The sequence below is a fragment of the Triticum aestivum genome, chromosome 1D, assembly GCF_018294505.1.
Source record: "Triticum aestivum cultivar Chinese Spring chromosome 1D, IWGSC CS RefSeq v2.1, whole genome shotgun sequence".
Lineage (NCBI taxonomy): Eukaryota > Viridiplantae > Streptophyta > Magnoliopsida > Poales > Poaceae > Triticum > Triticum aestivum.
The window spans coordinates 93,290,069-93,310,671 of record NC_057796.1 but is presented as its reverse complement, the minus strand read 5'-3'; the positions used below and the strand labels follow the sequence as shown (position 1 = coordinate 93,310,671).

Genomic DNA, 20,603 nt, shown 5'->3' with positions numbered 1-20,603 from the left:
TGGAACTGTGTTGTCCTGTTGTGGTCCTGGGACTATATGCAATTACTATATTGTGTACTAAACTGTTTAATTTATGATTATCAAACAAATAAGCTTTGCCGTCTAGGGACAGACGGCAAACCTGCCACATCGCTAGCCTGTGTTGCTGCTTTACTTTTGCCGTCTGGCCAACAGGTCGGTTGACGGCAAAGAGGTGGCGATTTGCCGTCTGGGCCAGTTTCTACCAGACGGCAAAGTATGCATCTTTGCCCACTGGGCCACGAACACCAGACGGCAAAGTCTAGCCATTTTGCCCACTGGGCCAGAAACAACACACAGCAAAGTATGCGTCTTTCCCGTCTGCCTGCAGTGACAGTTGACGGCAAAGTTAATAGACTTTGCTGTCTGGTTGTACCGCCGATAGATGGCAAAACATTTGACGCCATCCGTCAGTCCGTCCGTTCCGTCTGCTGCAATATTTTGCCATCTCACTTTACCCGCTGACGGCAAAAGGTATAGACTGACGGCAAAGTCTTTGCCGTCAACCAGGAAAAATAGCAGACGGCAAAGTATCCTTTGCCGATTTACCTTCGCCGTCTGACTTTGCCGTCTACTTCATGACGGCAAACTCTTTGCCGTCTGGATTTGCGTCTTTGCCGTCTGTTATCCACAGACGGCAAACTAGCAGTTTCCTGTAGTGTAAAAAGATAGATCTGATCATAAACTCAAAGTTCATCGGATCCCAACAAACACACTGCAAAAGGAGTTACATCATATGGATCTCCAAGAGACCATTGTATTGAGAATGCGGCGAGAGAGAGAAAGCCATCTAGCTACTAACTACGGACCCGAAGGTCTACAAAGAACTACTCACGCATCATCGGAGAGGCACCAATGGAGGTGGTGAACCCCATCCGAGATGGTGTCGAGATTGGATCTAGTGGTTCTGGACTCTGCGGCGGCTGGATGAATATTCCGTCGATGCCTCTAGGGTTTCTGGAATATTGGGGTATTTATAGAGCAAAGAGGTGGTCCGGGGGGAACCCAAGGTGGGCACAACCCACCAGGGCGCTCCTGGGCCTCCTGGCACGCCCTGGTGGGTTGTGCCCCCCTCAGGGCACCCCCAGGCGTAGCCAGGGCCCATTACGTTCCTTCTGGTCCATAAAAATTCTCCATGGAGTTTCGTTCCATTTGGACTCCGTCTGGTATTGATTTCCTGCGATGTAAAAAACATGCGGAAAATAGCAACTGGCACTTGGCACTATGTCAATAGGTTAGTACCAAAAATGATACAAAATGACTATAAAATGATTATAAAACATCCAAGATTGATAATATAACAGCATGGAACAATCAAAAATTATAGATACGTTGGAGAGGTATCATATGGCACGCCCTAACTTGTGGTGGGATCCCGACCCTCCGGAGCCCCTCTCCGGTGAAAACCTAGCCCCGTTGGAGAAAAACCAGGCTTATACGACTAAATACGATATCAGCATCAAAATGGGGTAGAAAAGTGTAACTAGTTGCTTGGTTGTGTTAGGAAAGGCCCTAGGAAATCACAATAGAAAAGTATAACCCAACTCTTGACAAGTTTCCCTCATGTTTGTTCGATCTTGGACTTTAAAGATATAAGTCATGAAACTCCCTAGAGAGAAGTGGATGCCGGTGAAGCAGGTCACACCCTAGAATGCAATCTTTGCCATCCAACACCCATAAGACACTTGTACACACATGGTATGGCACCCCCTGGCTTGTGGTGGGATCCCGACGCTCTAGAGCCCCTCTCTGATGAAACCCTAACCCCGTTGGAGAAAAACCAGGCTTATATGACTAAAGCCGGTACCGGCGACAAAATGGGGTAGAAAAGTATAATTAGTTTTTTTGTTGTGTTAGGCTAGGCCCTAGGAAGTCACAAGACAAAGGTATAACACAACTCTTGACAAGTTTCCCTCCCACTTGTTCCATCAGGGACTATCACGCTATAACTGCATGTAAACTACCTAGAGAGAAGTGGATGCTGGTGAAGCAGGTCACACCCCGGAGTGCAATCTTTGCCATCCAAAACTCATAACACACTTTTACACACATGTTATGGTACCCTCTATCTTGTGGTGGGATCCCGACGCTCCGGAGCCCCTCTCCGGTGAAAACCTAGCCCCGTAGGAGAAAAACCAGGCTTATACGACAAAAGCTCGTATCAGCATCAAAATGGGGTAGAAAAGTGTAACTAGTTGCTTGGTTGTGTTAGGACAGCTCCTAGTAAGTCACAAGACAAACGTATAACCCAACTCTTCACAAGATTCCCTCATTTTGTCCGATCTGGGACTTTTAGGCTATAAGTCATGAAACACCCTAGAGAGAAGTGGATGCCGGTGAAGCAGGTCACAGCCCGGAGTACAATCTTTGCCATGCAAAACTTATAACACACTTTTACACACATGGTATGGCACCCACTAGCTTGTGGTGGGATCCCGACGCTTCAGAGCCCCTCTCCGGTGAAACCCTAGACCCGTTGGAGAAAAACCAGGCTTATACGACTAAAGCCGGTACCGGCATCAAAATGGGGTAGAAAAGTGTAATTAGTTGCTTGGTTGCGTTAGGCTAGGCCCTAGGAAGTCACAAGACAAAGGTATAACAAAACTCTTGACAAGTTTCCCTCCGGCTTGTCCCATCGGGGATTATCACGCTATAACTGCATGTAAACTGCCTGGAGAGAAGTGGATGCCGATGAAGCATGTCACACCCCGGAGTGCAATCTTTGCCATCCAAAACCCATAACACACTTTTACACACATGTTATGGTACCCCCTATCTTGTGGTGGGATCCCGACACTCAGGAGCCCCTCCCCGGTGAAAACCTAGCCCCGCTGAAGAAAAACCAGGTGTATACAATTAAAGCCGGTACCGGCGTCAAAATGGGGTAGAAAAGTGTAAATAGTTGCTTGGTTGTGTTAGGCTAGGCCCTAGGAAGTCACAACACAAAGGTATAACCCAACTCTTGACAAGATTCCCTTATGTTTGTCCGATCTGGGACTTTCAGGCTATAAGTCATGAAACTCCCTAGAGACAAGTGGAAGCCAGTGAAGCAAGTCACACCCCGGACCGCAATATTTGCCATCCAAAACCCATAACACAGTTGTACACACATGGTCTGGCACCCCCTATCTTGTGGTGGGATCCCGACGCTCCGAAGCCCCTCTCCGGTGAAAACCTAACCCTGTTGGAGAAAAACCAGGCTTATACGACTAAGGCAGGTACCGGCGTCAAAATGGGGTAGAAAAGTGTAACTAGTTGCTTGGTTGTGTTAGGGTAGGCCCTAGGAAGTCACAAGACAATTGTATAACCCAACTCTTGACAAGATTCCCTCATGTTTGTCCGATCTGGGACTTTCAGGCTATAAGTCATGAAACTCCGTAGAGAGAAGTGGATGCCGGTGAAGCAGGTCACACCCCAGATTGCAATGTTTGCCATCCAAAACCCATAACACACTTTTACACACATGGTATGGCACCCCCTAGCTTGTAGTGGGATCCCGACGCTCTGGAGCCCCTCTCCGATGAAACCCTAGCCCCGTTGGAGAAAAAACAGGCTTATACGACTAAAGTCGGTAATGGCGTCAAAATGGGGTAGAAAAGTGTAACTAGTTGCTTGGTTGTGTTAGGCTAGGCCCTAGGAAGTCACAAGAAAAAGGTATAACACAACTCTTGACAAGTTTCCCTCCGGCTTGTCCCATCGGGGACTATCACGCTATAACTGCATGTAAACACCCTATAGAGAAATGTATGCCGGTGAAGCAGGTCACACCCCGGACTACAATCTTTCCCATCCAAACCAATAACACATCTTTTAAACACATTTTATGGTACCCCCTATCTTGTGGTGGGATCCCGACGCTCTGTAGCCCCTCTCCGGTGAAAACCTAGCCCCACCGGAAAAACAACAGGCTTATACGACTAATGCCAGTACCGGCGTCAAAATTGGGTAGAAAAGTGTAACTAGTTGCTTGGTTGTGTTAGTCTAGGCCCTAGGAAGTCACAAAACACAGGTATAACCCAACTCTTGACAAGATTCCCACATGTTTGTCCGATCTGGGACTTTCAGGCTATAAGTCATGAAACTCCCTAGAGAGAAGTGGAAGCCGGTGAAGCAGGTCACAACCCGGACTACAATCTTTGCCATCCAAAACCCATAACACAGTTGTACAAACATGGTATGGCATCCCCTGGCTTTTGGTAGGATGCCGACGCTCCGAAGCCCCTCTCCGGTGAAAACCTAGCCCCGTTGGAGAAAAACCAGACTTATACGGCTAAAGCCGGTACCGGCGTTAAAATGGGGTAGAAAAGTGTAACTAGTTGCTTGGTCGTGTTAGGCTAGGCCCTAGGAAGTCACATTACAAAGGTATAACCCAACTCTTGACAAGATTCCCTCATGTTTGTCCGATCTGGGACTTTCAAGCTATAAGTCATGAAACTCCCTAGAGAGAAGTGGATGCCGGTGAAGCAGGTCATACCCCGGAGGGCAATATTTGCCATCCAAAACCCATAACACACTTGTACACACATGGTATGCCACCCCCTAGCTTGTGGTGGGACCCCGACGCTCCGGAGCCCCTCTCCGGTGAAACCCTATCCCCCGTTGGAGAAAAGCGGGCTTATACGACTAAAGCCGGTAACGGCAGCAAAATGGGGTAGAAAACAGTAACTAGTTGCTTGGTTGTGTTAGGCTAGGCCCTAGGAAGTCGCAAGACAAAAGGTATAACACAACTCTTGACAAGTTTCCCTCCGGCTTTTCCCATCGGGGACTATCACGCTATAACTGCAAGTAAACTCCCTAGAGAGAAGTGGAAGCCGGTGAAGCAGGTCACACCCCGGACTACAATCTTTGCCATCCAAAACCCATAACACAGTTGTACACGCATGGTATGGCACCCCCTAGCTTGTGGTGGGATCCCGACGCTCCGAAGCCCCTCTCCGGTGAAAACCTAGCCCCGTTGGAGAAAACCAGGCTTATACGACTAAATTCTGTACCGGCGTCAAAATGGGGTAGAAAAGTGTAACTAGTTGCTTGGTTTTGTTAGTCTAGGCCCTAGGAAGTCACAATACAAATGTATAACCCAACTCTTGATAAGATTTCCTCATGTTTGTTCGATCTGGTACTTTGAGGCTATAAGTCATGAAACTCCCTAGAGAGAAGTCGAAGCCGGTGGAGCAGGTCACACCCCGGACTGCAATCTTTGCCATCCAAAACCCGTAACACACTTGTACATACATGGTATGGCACCCCCTAGCTTGTGGTGGGATCCCGACGCTCCAGAGCCCCTCTCCGGTGAAAACCTAGTCCTACGGGAGAAAAACCAGGCTTATACGTCTACACCCGGTACCGGCGTAAAAAGGGGGTAGCAAAGTGCAAATATTTGCTTGTTGTGTTATGGTAGCCCCTAGGAACACCCAAAACAAAGTTATACCCAAACTCTCCATAAGATTCCCTCTGCTTCGACTAGAGTGGGAGTTTCCAGTTGTAAGTCTAGAAACTCACTAGGGAGAAACTGATGACGGTGAAGCCGCTACATCCCAGAGTGAAATCTTGGACATGTACAACCCAAAACACATTTGTACCCACTTCATATGGCACCACCTAACTATTGGTTGGATTCTGACGCTCGGGAGCCCCTCTTCGGCGAAACCCTAACCCCGCTGGAGAAAAGGCCTTCACCCTTTATTGTTGGTTTCGTCTTTGCTCATGATTTTTTTTAAAATAGCTTGAACAATATGTATGATGATGTAGATTTGCTTCTCCTCTTCAAAACGAGCTAAAAACATCAAAATCCGAGTTCGAATGCAAAAGTTATGCTCAAAACGGTGATTAAGTTAGAAAAAAGAGCTAGGCCGACGGCATGCCGTCGGTGTAGCTAAAAAAAACTAGGCCGAGGGCATGCCATCGGCGTAGCTCCAATTTCTTTTTTGGTGGCCTGGTCGGGGTCTACGCCGACGGCCCCGACATTTGGCCGTCGGCGTTTTGTTGTTTTCCTGTACTGCATATCTTCTTGATTACTTGTTTTTGACATTGCGTTTCTGTTTAAAGTAAAAACAGACAAAGCGATAAAAAAACAGACGAAGCAGCAGAATATCAAATGCGCTATTACTCTCCTTGCTGTCCAAGCTGAATATTGGATATTTCTAGTGCAAAAAAAAGTATTTGAATAATGCTCCGTATAGACGACCCTAGCAAAGTAGCACATATTTTCATGGCCGGGCAAATTGATTCCACTCGCAAAATTACTAAAATGGAGAATTTAGGACCTGATTAAATTAAGCCCGACCACAACGACAGATCAACCGAGTTATGTTAGAGGAAAGATGCGCAAGGAAGCATCCAAAGAAGGTACGTTGTACATATCCGGATTGCATGTGCAGTCGTTGTGCCGGAAATGCTAGTTGGACTTCCATATTCTCTTACTAATTATTAAGATTAAGATCCATCATCGCCGATGTCGACAAAATACCTACTCCACAGCTGTATAAGACGTATATTTAAGAATAAAGTACACTATAACTATTTGAGAGGTGTCAAGTTGGTCCAAATTCTATGAAAATGTATATCTGACTCCTATAAGTTTCTTATGTGTGTCACCCATCGTTCTATGCACGCCAGATAAGCTTTGACTTGCATGCTCGACAGGTGGACCAATGCAACATGGTAATATTTTACATAAAGCCCGCCTAGAAAATATTTTCTTCTAATTCCATGTCCCTTTCCTTGCCTTCTGGTATAAGAGCACCAAGACAGCGATGCCCAAGCATAGTCGCAACAAGGATTAGCACTGGGGCGGCTGAACTAGTCGCGAGAAAACCACACACACAGGAGGTAACAAAGCAGATTGCATTATAGGCACGAGATAGTCACAAAAGCTCACTAGCAACTAGGAACACCCCGAACATGAGAACTGTCGCCAACACGCCCAAACTAGCTAGGATCTGATCGACTCTTTTTGACCAAATTGGTCGATAAGTACTGCACGAAGCTGACTATATGGATGGAACAAGTTGATTGATTCGGGTGCCAAACAACTCGCCAAAGCTAGCCAGACTAGAGGATTAATCTATGCGGTCATTTTTCGGTGTCAGCGATCAATCCACCCATGCAACCAGCTACATACTACATCCGTCCCAAAATACTTGACTCGGATTGGTCTAAACATGGATGTATTTAGACATATTTTAGTGTACACAAACATCTATATTTAGACAAAGATAAGTCAACTATTTTACGAGGAGGGAGTACATAGCAGTAGTATGACCAAATTGTTTAGGATATAATCATCCACTGTGATACTAGACATGATGATGCGATGACCGTAGCACTGATTTAGCCGGTCGGGGCAAAGCTAGAGAGTGTCAGTTGTAGTATGACACGCCACAGTATAGACGTATCATGATGGTGGGCCGCAACATGTCGTAGCCAAAGTGGTTTCCACCCAATGGGTTTTGGCAACTTGGCAGTGGTCAAACTGCCACGCGTACAAGTCACTCTTATTTAAGCACAACTTGTCCATTTCTTAGTTGGCGGTGACGGGGATAGTTGTGCTTATGCTGTGCACGCTAGTTGCCATAATCCAGGATTGCTTACCAGACCACTCTTACTGATGCATGCATGTTCGTCCCACATCGCAAGTTGTATCCTAGAGACACGGTTTGTGTAATTTTCTTGACCCGGTCTCGAAGACGTACCAGCAAGTGACTATTCATCAACTGAAAGTCAGAGCTCGTGCTGTTTACTCAGAAAAAAAATATTCATACAAATTAAATTGAATCGGACTAGCACGTGTCAGTGCAAAACTATCTTGTCTCGTGGGGTTCTAACCAAGAAAAACTGCAAACTCGATCAATTGCACGATGTCTAGCACCACATTTTTTACTCAGTCGTTGGCACGTCAACATCCCTATTTGCGTCTAGTTGGTCGTAGCGGGGTTCGTGTTGATGAGGGCTACATGACCAAATACATTGGCTGCCTGCTGGCATTGACCGGTGATGTAGCCGTTGGCTGCCTGCTGGCATGTGCTACGACTGTGGGAACATGGCACGTAGAGGACACAAGTGGGAGGGCACAAGTGGGATCAAACAGGGAGAAGATGGAAATAGGAAAGGCAGACTGGGAAATCCACTTCGGGTCATAGGAGCGTATGCTCCTGCTGGACAAAAATGCATTTTTTTAAATGTTATAAAATATTCTGAAAAAATATTAGGGTGTACATCATGGTATACTATGTTCGCACAACAAATTTCACGAAAAAATATTATTTTTGGCTTATGTTAAAAAGACAAAATATCTCATGAAAACTCATTTTGGTGTACCGCATTTTTTCTTTTTACACAATTGACTAAAAATGTCTTTTTCTCGTGATACTTGTTGCGTGAAGATAAAATGTCCAGATGTACACCGAAATTATTTTGTCATATCTTTTTGACATTCTAAAATATTTTCTTAATGTATTTTACATAATGGGTGTATCCAGTCCTATAAGCCAAAACACCACCTCCAGGCACACTTGAAAAAAATAGATAATACTACGAGTCCAAAGGTCATCTCACATTGCACTCTTCTTACAAGCTAGGGTTTGTTCACAGATAACCTGGTACAATTTTTTTTTCCGCCGAAGGAATCTGTAGAAGTTGACGAAATGTCTATATAGTATAGTTTTTTTATCAAGACATTCATAGATATGCCCCTGTGAGATTAGGTGTTAAGAGCAAGGTCACGGAAAAATAGATGTGTTACAAGTAAAATAGAGCTAATAGTCAAGTACACAAGCACCAGATAAATAACTAGCGTGAAATAAATAAATCGCTTATGTGGCAAATAAACTTACAAATACAACTTACATCACACGTCCAGAAAAATCATACTACATCAATAATTCATCTTGCAAAGGGGCCAATTTCTCATCACTTCAATCATACATTTTTTTTCAAGTTGTTACCAGCTCCTCCATTCACTATTGTAATTTTATTTGCCTCAAGCATTTCCTAAGGAGATATAGGGGTCCATCATCCACTGCATGCTCCAGTGGCTGTTAACATTCTTGTACGTCCAGTAAGCCCATCCAAATGTGGCTTTCCGATACACAGCCATCTGCGCATTTGCAAAACGTTGGAAGTCCTCTTTTGTTGCATCCTTTACCTGCCACTCAGCCACCCATTCACCTATACAAAACAAGACATGCATCAATTATTTTGGACCTAGGTTTCAATTGGGACACTAAAGTTCAGGCTGGAACCTTTATCAAAGGATGATCTAACTATCACAAACTTACCAACAAATGTGAGAGGGCCATCTGGCCTATTTATAGCGTTGATTTCACTGGCGATGAAGTTGTTGACATAATCAATGTTATCCTGCACAGTGTAACTATCGAACTTGCTATCGAACAATGCATAGTAGTGCATGTCGAGGACGACCCTGTTGAACTGTGAGGCGAAGTCGACTAGCTCCAATGAAGATCCTGAAAGACGGTTGGACATGATCACATAGGCTGTAAGTGAGTGCCTCCTAACGGCATTGTAGCCTTGTTGGTAGTATGTTTTCAGGCTATCTAAGGACACGCCGGGAGCAACCGGCTCATTCATCAACTCCACGGCCAAGAGGCTTGATCTCTTGGCGTACCTGTATGTACGTCAAATGCAATGAAGGATAGCAAGGTGATCGAATTACATGGATTCTTTGCGCGATCTAATACATGAAAACAACAATTTATTAAGTAAAAATTATAGTAACAGATTGTTAGACAAATACCTTGCGGCGAGGAAATCAATGACTTGCACAGTTTGCGCGATTTGGGAGTCTCCCCATGTCTGCGAGCCATCCCTACCACCGCTATGCTCGTTGGGGTTCTGCGACCCAGGTGCGGCATGCAAGTCTATTATCACGTGAATGTTGTGCCTCCTACACATGGGTTAAAAAACATATAAAAAAAGTCCAATGAAAACATTCTAGTTTGTTAAAGACTACACATGTATGTATGTACTCCCTCCGGTCCTTTTTAGTTCGCATATAAGATTTGTCTGAAGTCAAGCCTTGTAAAGTTTGACCAAATTTATAGAAAAAAATATCAACATTCAGAATGTGAAATCAATACCAGTAGATGTGTTGTGACTTAAAGTTTTATATTGTATCACTTTAGCATGGAAGATGTTGATTTTTTTATATATAAATATGGTCAAACTTTGTGAAGTTTGACTTGAGACCATTCTTATATGCAGAGTAAAAAGGACCGGAGGGAGTATGTACTCTGCCCATGTGAACGCGCTGTCCAATGCTTGGAGAGCGCCTCCCACGAATGGAGCTGGAGGGTTGGGGTCGCTGGCGATCCACCATCCCACAGGGATCCTCACGGCGTTCAGACCGTTTGCTGCCATGAACGCGAAATCGGCTTCCACGATATATGTGCTCCAGTGGTTCTGCCAAACATATATATGGAGTTAACGAAATTGAATTGCCAAAAATGATTGACACTTATGTTTCGTGTTTAAGAAAATTCTACAACAAGATCAGTTGAACTTTCTGCCATCCTAATATGTAAACTAGCTTTAATGTCTCTACCCTATATCTCGGAAAATTATGGAGAAAAATTAAGATGTCTTTCGGCATACATACATTCATGACCTGTGTAGCCATATCTTTGCCGTAGCCATTGCAAATCTGGTACTCCCCATGTGGCCCGTTGACTATGTTCACTGCAAACACGGACGGATCATTGTCTCCCCAGGTCGTGCTCTCGCCGAAGTTGGCCGTCACCGAACCATCTTTATTTGCCTGACGTGCCAGCCATGGAACATAGTAGATGTTTAATCATGAACGATTGTGATTGTAAACTTTATTAGTCATAGTCAAAGTAACTTTTCTTGCTTGCTATGTCTGATTTTTCATACAATCAATAGTCTAACCTCGAAATGTATAAAATACGAGTACTACTGAGTGGAATATTAATTTAATTACCTGCAGGAAGGACCCATTTGGTGCTCTGATCCTCATTCTATTCTTGTCGGCGTAGCTGCGCACTAGCTGAAACGTCTCAGTCTGCCCTGGCGCGGAGGCCGTGGCCACCACGTTAACGCCGGAGACGGTCACAAACTGGTTGTTGGACACCTTGAAGTTGAAGGTGTTCTGGTCGATCCGCCATAGCTTGAAGCTCTCCCAGCCGGAAGCCGAGGGACGGTTGGCGACCAACGCTGCGCCGCCGCCATTCTCGGCAGCCACGAACGCCTTCTGCGTCAGGGACTTGAACTGTAGCTGTGTGCCATCCTGCTCCATCATCAAGATCAACCGAGATAAATTAAGAAAGAGGATGAGCCTGGCCTAAATTCAACCCAGAAGGAGGAAACATCATCAAGTTTAACTCATTACCAGGAGATCTTTGTTGGGGATGCCATCGAAGATGGAGGGCACCCAATTGACTATGGTCACTACAAACACGGACGGATCATCGTCTCCCCAGGTCGTGCTCTCGCCAAAGTTTGCCGTCACCGAACCATCTTTATTTGCCTGCAGTGCCAGCAAAGGAACATATTGATGACTCGTAGTTGTTTAATTAGGAACGATAAGTACCCTTCCATGCAACTTGCGGTTGTAAACTCTCGTACTACTTGTCATAGTCATTCAAGATAAAGGAGCTTTTCCTGCTTATACATAGTGATTTTAGTATTAAGTTACTTACCTGCAAGAAGGACCCATTCGGTGCTCTGATCCTCATCCTATTTTTGTCAACGTCGTTGCGCACTAGCTGGAATGTCTCTGTCTTCCCGGCCATGGCGGCCGTGGCCACCGCGTTAACACCGGCGATGGTAACGAATTGGTCATTGAACACCTTGAAGTTGAACGTGTTCGTGTCGATTCGCCCGAGCTTGAAGGACTCCCAACCGGAGGCCGAGGCCCGGTTGGCGACCAGTGCCGCCCCGCCGCCATTCTCGGCGGCTATGAACGCATTCTGCGTGACGGACCTGAACTGCAGCTGCGTGTCATCCTGCTCCATCGATCGACCATGAGCATGGCATTAATTCTACACGGACGACGACGAACGAAACAGCTTGGTGAATTCATTACCTGCAGATCGTTGTTGGGGATGCCGTCGAAGAGGGAGGGCAGGATCCAGCCCTCTGTGACGAGCCAGCCGCCGAGGTTGGCTGCCCGCACGAGGGGAACAGGAGAAGCCGGGTTGGGGGGCTGGACGGCCATGAGAATATCACAGGAGGACGAGGAGAAGGCACATGCAAGAGCTCCTCGTTATTCTGGCTGTGTCGTGTGGAGTTCTGGCTAGTCTGGTGGTCTCGCTTAAATAAGATAGATCAAGTGGATCAGCCAACAGAATATCAGAACCAGCGATCAACTGAAATCAGGGAAGCAACTTGAAGATATCGTGTGGTGTGCGCCAAACTTGAAGATATAGTTTGCCAGTATGTCACTGCTGTCGCCAACCTTCAATTGAGGTTGGAGCCAATGTACATCCCCGCCGTGTTAACGGGCAAAAGAATGAGTCGCACTCCGTGGTCACAAATGTGATGCCAGGAATCGTGCAAAATCTGGCTTCCGCCAAACCATCTTCTTCTCTCCGGTTTGCGGCACACCTTATTTCCAACAATATAAAGACAACAACCTGCACGGGGTTAATTCATTAAACTTCTTTGTTCTTTTTGGAGCTGAACTGTGGGTTTCCCACTGCATATTTTAAATAAATTATGGAAGGCGTAAGAATACAAGTACCATTGGCCGGTGATAGTTTAAGGGAATCTAATCTTGGCATTAACAACACATTGCACTCAACGAACTAGTCCAACTGTCCAAGCTGACTCAGAGTGTGGGGTCGAAGACAACCCGACAGGAAGCATGTGCTTGGCGCGTCTACACCTTGTTCTCGGAATCTGAGGTTTCTTGGCAGCACTAGGTAGTGTCGGAGCTTGTGTCTGAAGTTGGAATTGTTAGACGTGTTATATCTCTTCTCGAAGTAGGCTTTCGTCCCACTTTATCAATAAAGCAACGGTCTACACAAACCAAGTTCATCCACAATCGACATACAACGGCTGGGGCTACAACACAATCAAGCCCAAGAAAGCATAAAAGAAATAGAAAAAATGCCACCTAGTGGCATCCGCGAAGCGGCACTACGAGGGTAAAAGTCGACGCGCTGACGCCAGAAGCGCATCCATCATCAAGCCGAGTCGGTCGCGATCGTGCTGCCTCGAGAGCGGGTGCCAGTGTTGCGGGAAAGTAAGGAATTTAAAGGAGTCAGACGCCTTCCTCGGAAAAACCTTCTCAATCACCATCTTATTCCTAGTCGTCCAAAGAGTCCACGACAGCGCCGCAAAAATGAGCTAAAATAGGCGGCGATGCGGTGACGGCTGTAAGGCTCTATGCTGGAGGAACTCAGCGAGATTTAGGGCCTCCTATTCAGGCCCCAACGCCTCGCGGACATACGTCCAGAGTATCCTCGCCGCGATACATGAGAAGAGGATATGGGTCCCGGTCTCTGGTACCACACATAGAGGGCAAATACCATCACCAGGACCGTTCCGCTTAAGTACCTCAGTCCCCGAGGGGAGGCGATCTCGTAGTAATTGCCAAACAAAGATCTTAATCTTTAAGGGGATGGGGCTTTCCATAATGGAGACAACTAAGGAGTGGCTTGTGGCGGGCAAAGGGCGTGGTATGCCGAGTTCACAGAAAAATCCGCAGTCGACGTGAGCCGCCAGGATACCGTGTCCGGATCGTCTGGGAGCACGAGCGGAAGGGCAGCCCGCAGTCTAGTCCAGTCGTTATGCTCGGCTTGTCCAAAGGTGCGACGAAACCCAATGTTTCACTGTCCAACTTGGAAAGCCGTAGCCACTAGGACAGCCGGATCCGCACATATTGAGAATAGGCCAGGGAAGGAAACACATAGGGGTTCAGCTTCCAGCCAGGGATCCAACCAGAATTGGATCCCTTTCCCGTTCCCTAAGGAGAAGGACATCCCTAGGCGGATGTCCTCCTTGATCCTTTGGATGGCGCGCTAGAATTGTGAGCCTTTTCGTCCGGTTGCATGCTAAGAGCGGGTCACCCCTCAGGTATTTCGCTTTAATGAGTTGTAGCCATAATCCTCCCTCGCCGCGTAGGATGCGCCAGACCCATCTTAACATGAGCGCCACGTTCATACGGCAGGAGGCAATGATGCCCAGTCCCCCACGGTCCTTGGGCAAGCAAATATCCGTCCATTTTACCATGTGGTACTTTTGGCGGCCATTGGCCGCCTGCCAAAAGAACCTCGCGAGATCCCTATCGAAGGCACTATGAACGCCCTCCGGTAGGATATACATCCCCATCATGAACATGGGGAGGCTCGCAAGGTTAGAACTAATAAGAACTGATTTACTCCCTTCGGAGGTAAACCGTCCTCGCCAAGGCTCGGCCCTGTGAAAGAACATGTGGTGCCCCCATGTTTGGTTTTGGTAATTGACGACAATCTCTATGGACTAATGGTTGCCTTAAGTTATATTTGAAGGTTTTGTCCGTAGGCTTTTCTTGGAGTACATGTGTTGGTTTCAAGGAGAGTTTGTGTTGACCAAGGTGTTATTAAGGAATTATCCAAAGATTGGTCATGTGAGAGTTGAGCTTATTGCAAGCATGTCTTGAAGAAGAAGATTGTGTGATCATTCATGTTTACCTTCAAGACATCATCCAAATGAAGAGAGTTGGAAAGAGTCAAGGTTGATCAAGACTAAGTCAAGAGTGAATCAAGTTGATCAACACACAAAGCGCACAAGATGTACCGAGGGATCAAGCGATCCCATGGTATGGTAAGCATTGTCAATTACGCCTTGTGTACTAACCCATGGTCTTCGTGAGTGTTCTATGTGGGGTTAGGTACGTGTTCATGGGCTTGCGTCAAGAGGAAGATATCACTCAACCCATGAAGAGGATGACATCAAGTGGTGATCGTCATCAACATTGCCGTGTGCAAGTTCAAGGGAGCATCACGAAGAGATCAAGTGCTTGAAGCTTGCCGTCCATTGTGGTGACAATGGACTTGTGAAGATGTGCGAAAGGGTGGCTCACCCATAGTGGAGTATGGGGGAGCAATCAACTAGTCTTCATCGAGCCAACGCAATCAAGAAAGGTGGTCCATCTTGAGGGAGTCAAGATCGTCATCATCTAGCTCAAGTGGACCATGTGCAAGGCAAAGGTTTTCTCTTGATAGGTTTTCTATTTTACCGGTCTCATGATGGTAGTTGGGAGATCGGGTTATAGGATCGATTGCCGTACTATCAAGGGGGGCTCTCGATGAGTAGCTTGATCGTATCGTTCATAGAGAGCTCAAACCATTGCATCCTTGCATCATCTTTATTGGTTCTTGTTTGGTTCTTCTCTTTGTGAGTTTTGGAGCTTATGGTCATCTTGATGATAAGCTCGAGTTCATCGAAAACGGAGTTCACTCGCATCTTCTATGATGTTTTCGATGTTGGAGGTTATGCCGGTTCTTCTCGGTTGGAGGTTTCACTCCTTTATTTGTTGGCATACCTCCCCTGCCTCTTCTTACTATAACCAACAAGCTTGAGTTTGCTCAATTCGGAGTTCATTTGAAGAAGTTATGGCAGTTCTGTTTTTCTTCCCTGCGGTAGTACCGCGGTGGCAGCGGTAGTACCGCTTGTATCGTCAAGCGGTAGTACCGCGGTGGCAGCGGTAGTACCGCTTGTAGCGTCAAGCGGTAGTACCGCTCGAGTACCGCTCTACTACCGCCTCGATTTTGGGTCTGCTCTTTTCGTGTCGGGTTCAGCGGTAGTCGCGCGGCAGTAAGGCTCGGTAGTTCCGCCTATAAGCGGTAGTACCGCTCCGGTCGAGCGGTAGTACCGCTGGGGTGAGCGGTAGTACCGCTTATAAACGGTACTACCGCCCCAAGGTTCATGTTTTGTTGCTCCGTTTCCCTGATTCTTCCGCCCGAGCGGTAGTACCGCTGGAGCGGTAGTACCGCTCGTGTGCGGGCTGAGCACATAACGGTTGGATTTTCCCCCTCCTATAAAAGGGGGTCTTCTTCCCCAATGAACCTTATCTCTTGAGCTCGTGTTCTTCCCCCATTGTTGACCTTCTTCGAGCTTGCTAACTCTCAATCCCTCCATGGATTCTTGCTAGTTTTTGAGGGAAAAGAGAGAGGAGATCTAGATCCACATTTCCACCAATCACTTTCTCCTCTATGTGAGGGGAACCCCTTGGATCTAGATCTTGGAGTTCTTGGTGTTCTCCTTCTTGTTCTTCCTCTCTTTTTCCTCCCTAGCATTAGTTGCTTCGGTGGGATTTGAGAGAGAAGGACTTGGGCACTCCGTGTGCCCTTGCCGTTGCATTTGGTGCATCGGTTTGAGTTCTCCATGGTGATACGTGGAAGTTACAAGTTGAGAAGCTTATTACTCTTGGGTGCTTGGTGCCCTTGAGCTTGTTCCTCTTGGGTGCTTGGGCGCCCTAGACGGTTGGTGGTGTTCGGAGCTCAATCATTGTGGTGTAAAGCTCCGGGCAAGCGTCGGGGTCTCCAATTAGGTTGTGGAGATCGCCCCGAGCAATTTGACGGGTACTGGTGACCGCCCCCAAGGGTTGCCAAAGTGTACGGGTTCGGTGACCGCCCCCAAGGGTTGCCATTTGTATGGGTTCGGTGACCGCCCTCAAGGGTCCCTTCGTGGAATCACGGCATCTTGCATTGTGCAAGGGCGTGAGGAGATTACGGTGGCCCTAGTGGCTTCTTGGGGAGCATTGTGCCTCCACACCGCTCCAAACGGAGATTAGCATCCGCAAGGGTGTGAACTTCGGGATACATCGTCGTCTCTGCGTGCCTCGGTTATCTCTTACCCGAACCCTTTACTTATGCACTTTACTTTGTGATAGCCATATTGTTTCTTGTCATATATCTTGCTATTACTTAGTTGTTTATCTTTCTTAGCATAAGTTGTTGGTGCACATAGGTGAGCCTAGTTGTTGTAGGTTTTGTGCTTGTCAAATTAAGCGCTAGGTTTATTCCGCATTTGTTCAAGCCTAAACCGTAATTATTTTAAAGCGCCTATTCACCCCCCCTCTAGGCGACATCCACGATCTTTCACCCTGGTAGCCACTCGATCCACTAACGGATCGAACACACTAGTAAGGATCTTGGAGTCTGCCAATGACATCCCCAAATATGTTTGTGGGGAATGAGGTTAGCCTATAGTTTAGGTTATCTGTGATCCTCTGTTGCTCCTCGGCTGAATATCCCAAAATGATGACCTCGCTCTTGTCAAAGTTAATCTTGAGTCCCGACATAGCCTCAAAGTAGAGGAGTAGGAACTTAGATTAACTATGTCGAGGGCGGATCCCTCCACCATAATCATTGTGTCATCGGCGTATTGGAGATGGGTAACCCCTCCTCCCGGAATGAGGTGACCAACAACTCCCGAGAGATGGCCAGCCCTCCTGGCTTTGTCCAGGATGCCTGCCAGAGCGTCCATGGCGAGATTGAAGAGAAGAGGGGATATCGGATCCCCTTGCTTCACTCCCGCAGAGGACAAGAAGAACGGACCCACATCGCCGTTGATGTTAATCGCAGTCTTGCCAGACCGTACCAACTGCATAATCCAGTTGCACCATCTATCGTCAAAGCCTCTGCGCTGCATAACTAGCCGCAGGAAGTCCCAGTCTAGCCGATTATAGGCTTTCTGGAAGTCCAGCTTGAGAAAGACACCCTTCTGCCCATGCGATCGCACCTCGTGTACAATCTCATGGAGGGACAAGATCCCATCATGGATTCGTCTCCCTTTCGAGAAAGCTGTCTGAAGAGGGTGATTCATCCTCTCAGCTACCGGCACGAGTCTAATCGCACATACTTTAGAGAAGATGCGCTCCAGTACATTGATAACTGTGATAGGTCTGAATTGGCGAATGTCCGTCGCCCCAACTACTTTGGGGATCAGGGTGATAACACCAAAATTTATTCGCGCCATGTCAAATGTTCCGATGTAGAATTCATGGAACATTGGCATGATCACAGGTTTTAGGACATTCCAGAATTTCTGGAAGAAGGCAACCGGCAAGCCGTCCGGTCCCGGTGCCGACACCGCCTTCATAGAGGCGATCGCCCTCCCCACCTCTTCCGGCGAGAACGGGATAGTCAGCTCCGCATTCTCATTGTCAGATACTCTGTCCGCTAGGGGCCAGAAGTCATCTGCCAAGGAAACCCTACACCGGGGTCCCGCCGAGAAGAGCCCCTTAAAAAGGAGTAAATATGAGTCCTAATCTCATCCGGGTGCTCCAGAAGGGTGTCCCCTTCCCAGAGACACGGAATGGAGCACTTCCTGCGTCGCCCATTAGCGATTGCCTGGAAGTAAGCAGTGTTAGAATCGCCTTGTAAGAGCCACTTTTGGCCCCCCGGCGTTGCCAAAATAGCTCCCCCCCTTGAAGATCTCCATTAGGGAGGCTTCAAGGGAGTATCGTTGCAACCAGCCTTCGTCCGACAGACCAACTGAATCAGTAGTCGCGTCTAGGGCCTTAATTTGGTCCAATAGAGCCCCTTTGCGGGACCGCAGGGCAGCCCCAAGGTTGGTGCCCCAGCCCCTCATAAGCTGGTGAGTGGTTTTAGAGCAGTGATGCCAAATATCTGTGGCGTAGAATACCCTAGGAGGGCTACGCGCTGCCTGCACCCACCGGTCCTGCACCATCTTGACGAACCCCGGCTGCAGAAGCCAAGAAGGTTTGAAGTGGAATCTCCTAGATCTCGGTGGAGACCTTTCCCCTGATGCAAACAACAGGGGAACATGGTCGAAGCCAATCCGAGTCACCGCCTGTAGGGAACACAGTGGGAACATAACCTCCCACTGGACTGACACGAGGACCCGATCTAGCACACTCCGGATAGGGTCCACCTGTTTATTGGTCCATGTGAACCTAGCCCCTACCCGGGCTATCTCCCGTAGGGCCATCTCTGCTATGGAATCGTTGAACATGCGCATACGCCGCCGGTTGATGTTGGGCGAGCTTTTGTCTGCTTCCTGTCTGATAAGATTGAAGTCGCCCGCCACCACAACTGGGCTCGTGCAACGTTCAACCTTATCCCGGAGCTCAGCCAGAAACGCCGCCGACCGCCCGTGATCAGCCGGGCCATAGACAATGATCACCTCCCAACTGAGGTTCACACGTCGGTCGGTGATGGACATGCTAAGGAAAAACTCCTCGCGGTCCATATCCTCTACTGAAAGAAATCCTCCCTGACCCTGAGGAGAATTCCTCAGATAACCCAGACGCCGGCAACCATTGCCAGGCGAACGGGTGACGAGAGAGCCCTTGTAACTCCTGAATGGAGAAGTCCTAACGAATCGTCTCCTGCAGACCTACTATGTCAATATCTTCCTGACTAATGTAGTCAATCAGCTGGCGTCGACGGCCCAGGTTGCCGAATCCCCTAATGTTCCAGCAAAGGAGCTTCATATGGGAACACCGCCAGAATCACTAGGCCCCTCAGGTGGGGCCGAGCTAGCCCTCCCGCCCAAGGCTAAGACTATTATGGCTCGGTATCCAAGAATGAGACTAAGCCTAGGCATAGTGTCAATATCTTTGAGTCTATTATGGCTCAAACCTAGGCGCACAGGCGTGCGGCCGGACTCGGAGGGGCTGGAAGAGGACAGCTGGCGCTTATTTCTAAGATGTGTTATATCTAAGAAGGCGAGACTATAGGTTAGGCATAGTGCTAGTATCTTAAATGGTATCATGTATATATATAAGAGCAATGAGATGGCAGCTAATTAAGGAAGAAATATGATTAGAGTAATATAGGTAGATACTATATTATAGCACGTAAACCAAGAAAATATAATGGCAAATAGATCTTATACACATATTTGTATAGAGATTCTACCAAATAATAAATAGTCCGAGACTATCATATTACTACATGATACTATACATTATAAAGGCAAAGTATCACACATGTATCATATGCATGGTACACATGTATGATACTTCCCAGCATGACCAACCTAAAAGAAATTACACCTGCACCCCCATAGTATAATTGGTACAGTGATGTTCTGGACATGAAAATAGCCTCTAGTGGCCCTCCCATTGGTTCAGACGGTCTGAAAAACTGCCCGGACACGTCCTAAAATGCTCACACACTCCGGTCACATAAGACGAGAGCAACTAATTAACGAGCGCTCCTTCGAGAGCATCGCAGCGATCAGCGCCACTTGGCGTGCTCCCAGCCATTCGCCATGTGTCGCGCTCTGGGCGCTCCCTCCGAATTTTATTTTTTTATTTTTCCACACGCGTTTTTGGCTTTTTAATGGGTTTTTCCAGCTTTTTTGGCGTTGGTTTTCTACCGGTCTTCCTTAGTTTTTCGATCAAAAAAACTTTTTTGAAAAAAAAAATTTGCGCGAAAAAACGTATTTTCTTTTTTCCCTTTAGCGAGAGTCACGGTTTTGCTTCCGCGAGAGGCACGGTTTTGCGTTCGCGAGAGTCACGGCCGTGCCTCTCAGAAACGAAAAAAACGCGTTTTCTGTTTTTTTCCTTTCGCGAGAGTCACGGTTTTGCTTCCGCGAGAGGCACGGATGTGCTTTAGCGAGAGTCATGGCCGTGCCTCTCGAAAACGGAA

The 20,603-nt window shown here is 47.3% G+C and overlaps 1 protein-coding gene across 1 annotated transcript; it reads right to left on the bottom strand.

Moving 5' to 3' along the window:
- Positions 1-8,798: 8,798 nt before the first annotated feature.
- LOC123180529 (probable glucan endo-1,6-beta-glucosidase B) lies at positions 8,799-12,146 on the bottom strand (the record flags this gene model as incomplete). The annotated part of the gene is given in 9 exon segments (XM_044592596.1): positions 8,799-9,183; positions 9,294-9,643; positions 9,773-9,922; positions 10,268-10,437; positions 10,634-10,792; positions 10,976-11,281; positions 11,384-11,521; positions 11,694-11,999; positions 12,080-12,146. Coding segments are annotated over 9 exon segments (1,834 nt in total), but the record flags the coding sequence as incomplete, so codon positions are not given.
- Between the last annotated feature and the right edge of the window lie 8,457 nt (positions 12,147-20,603).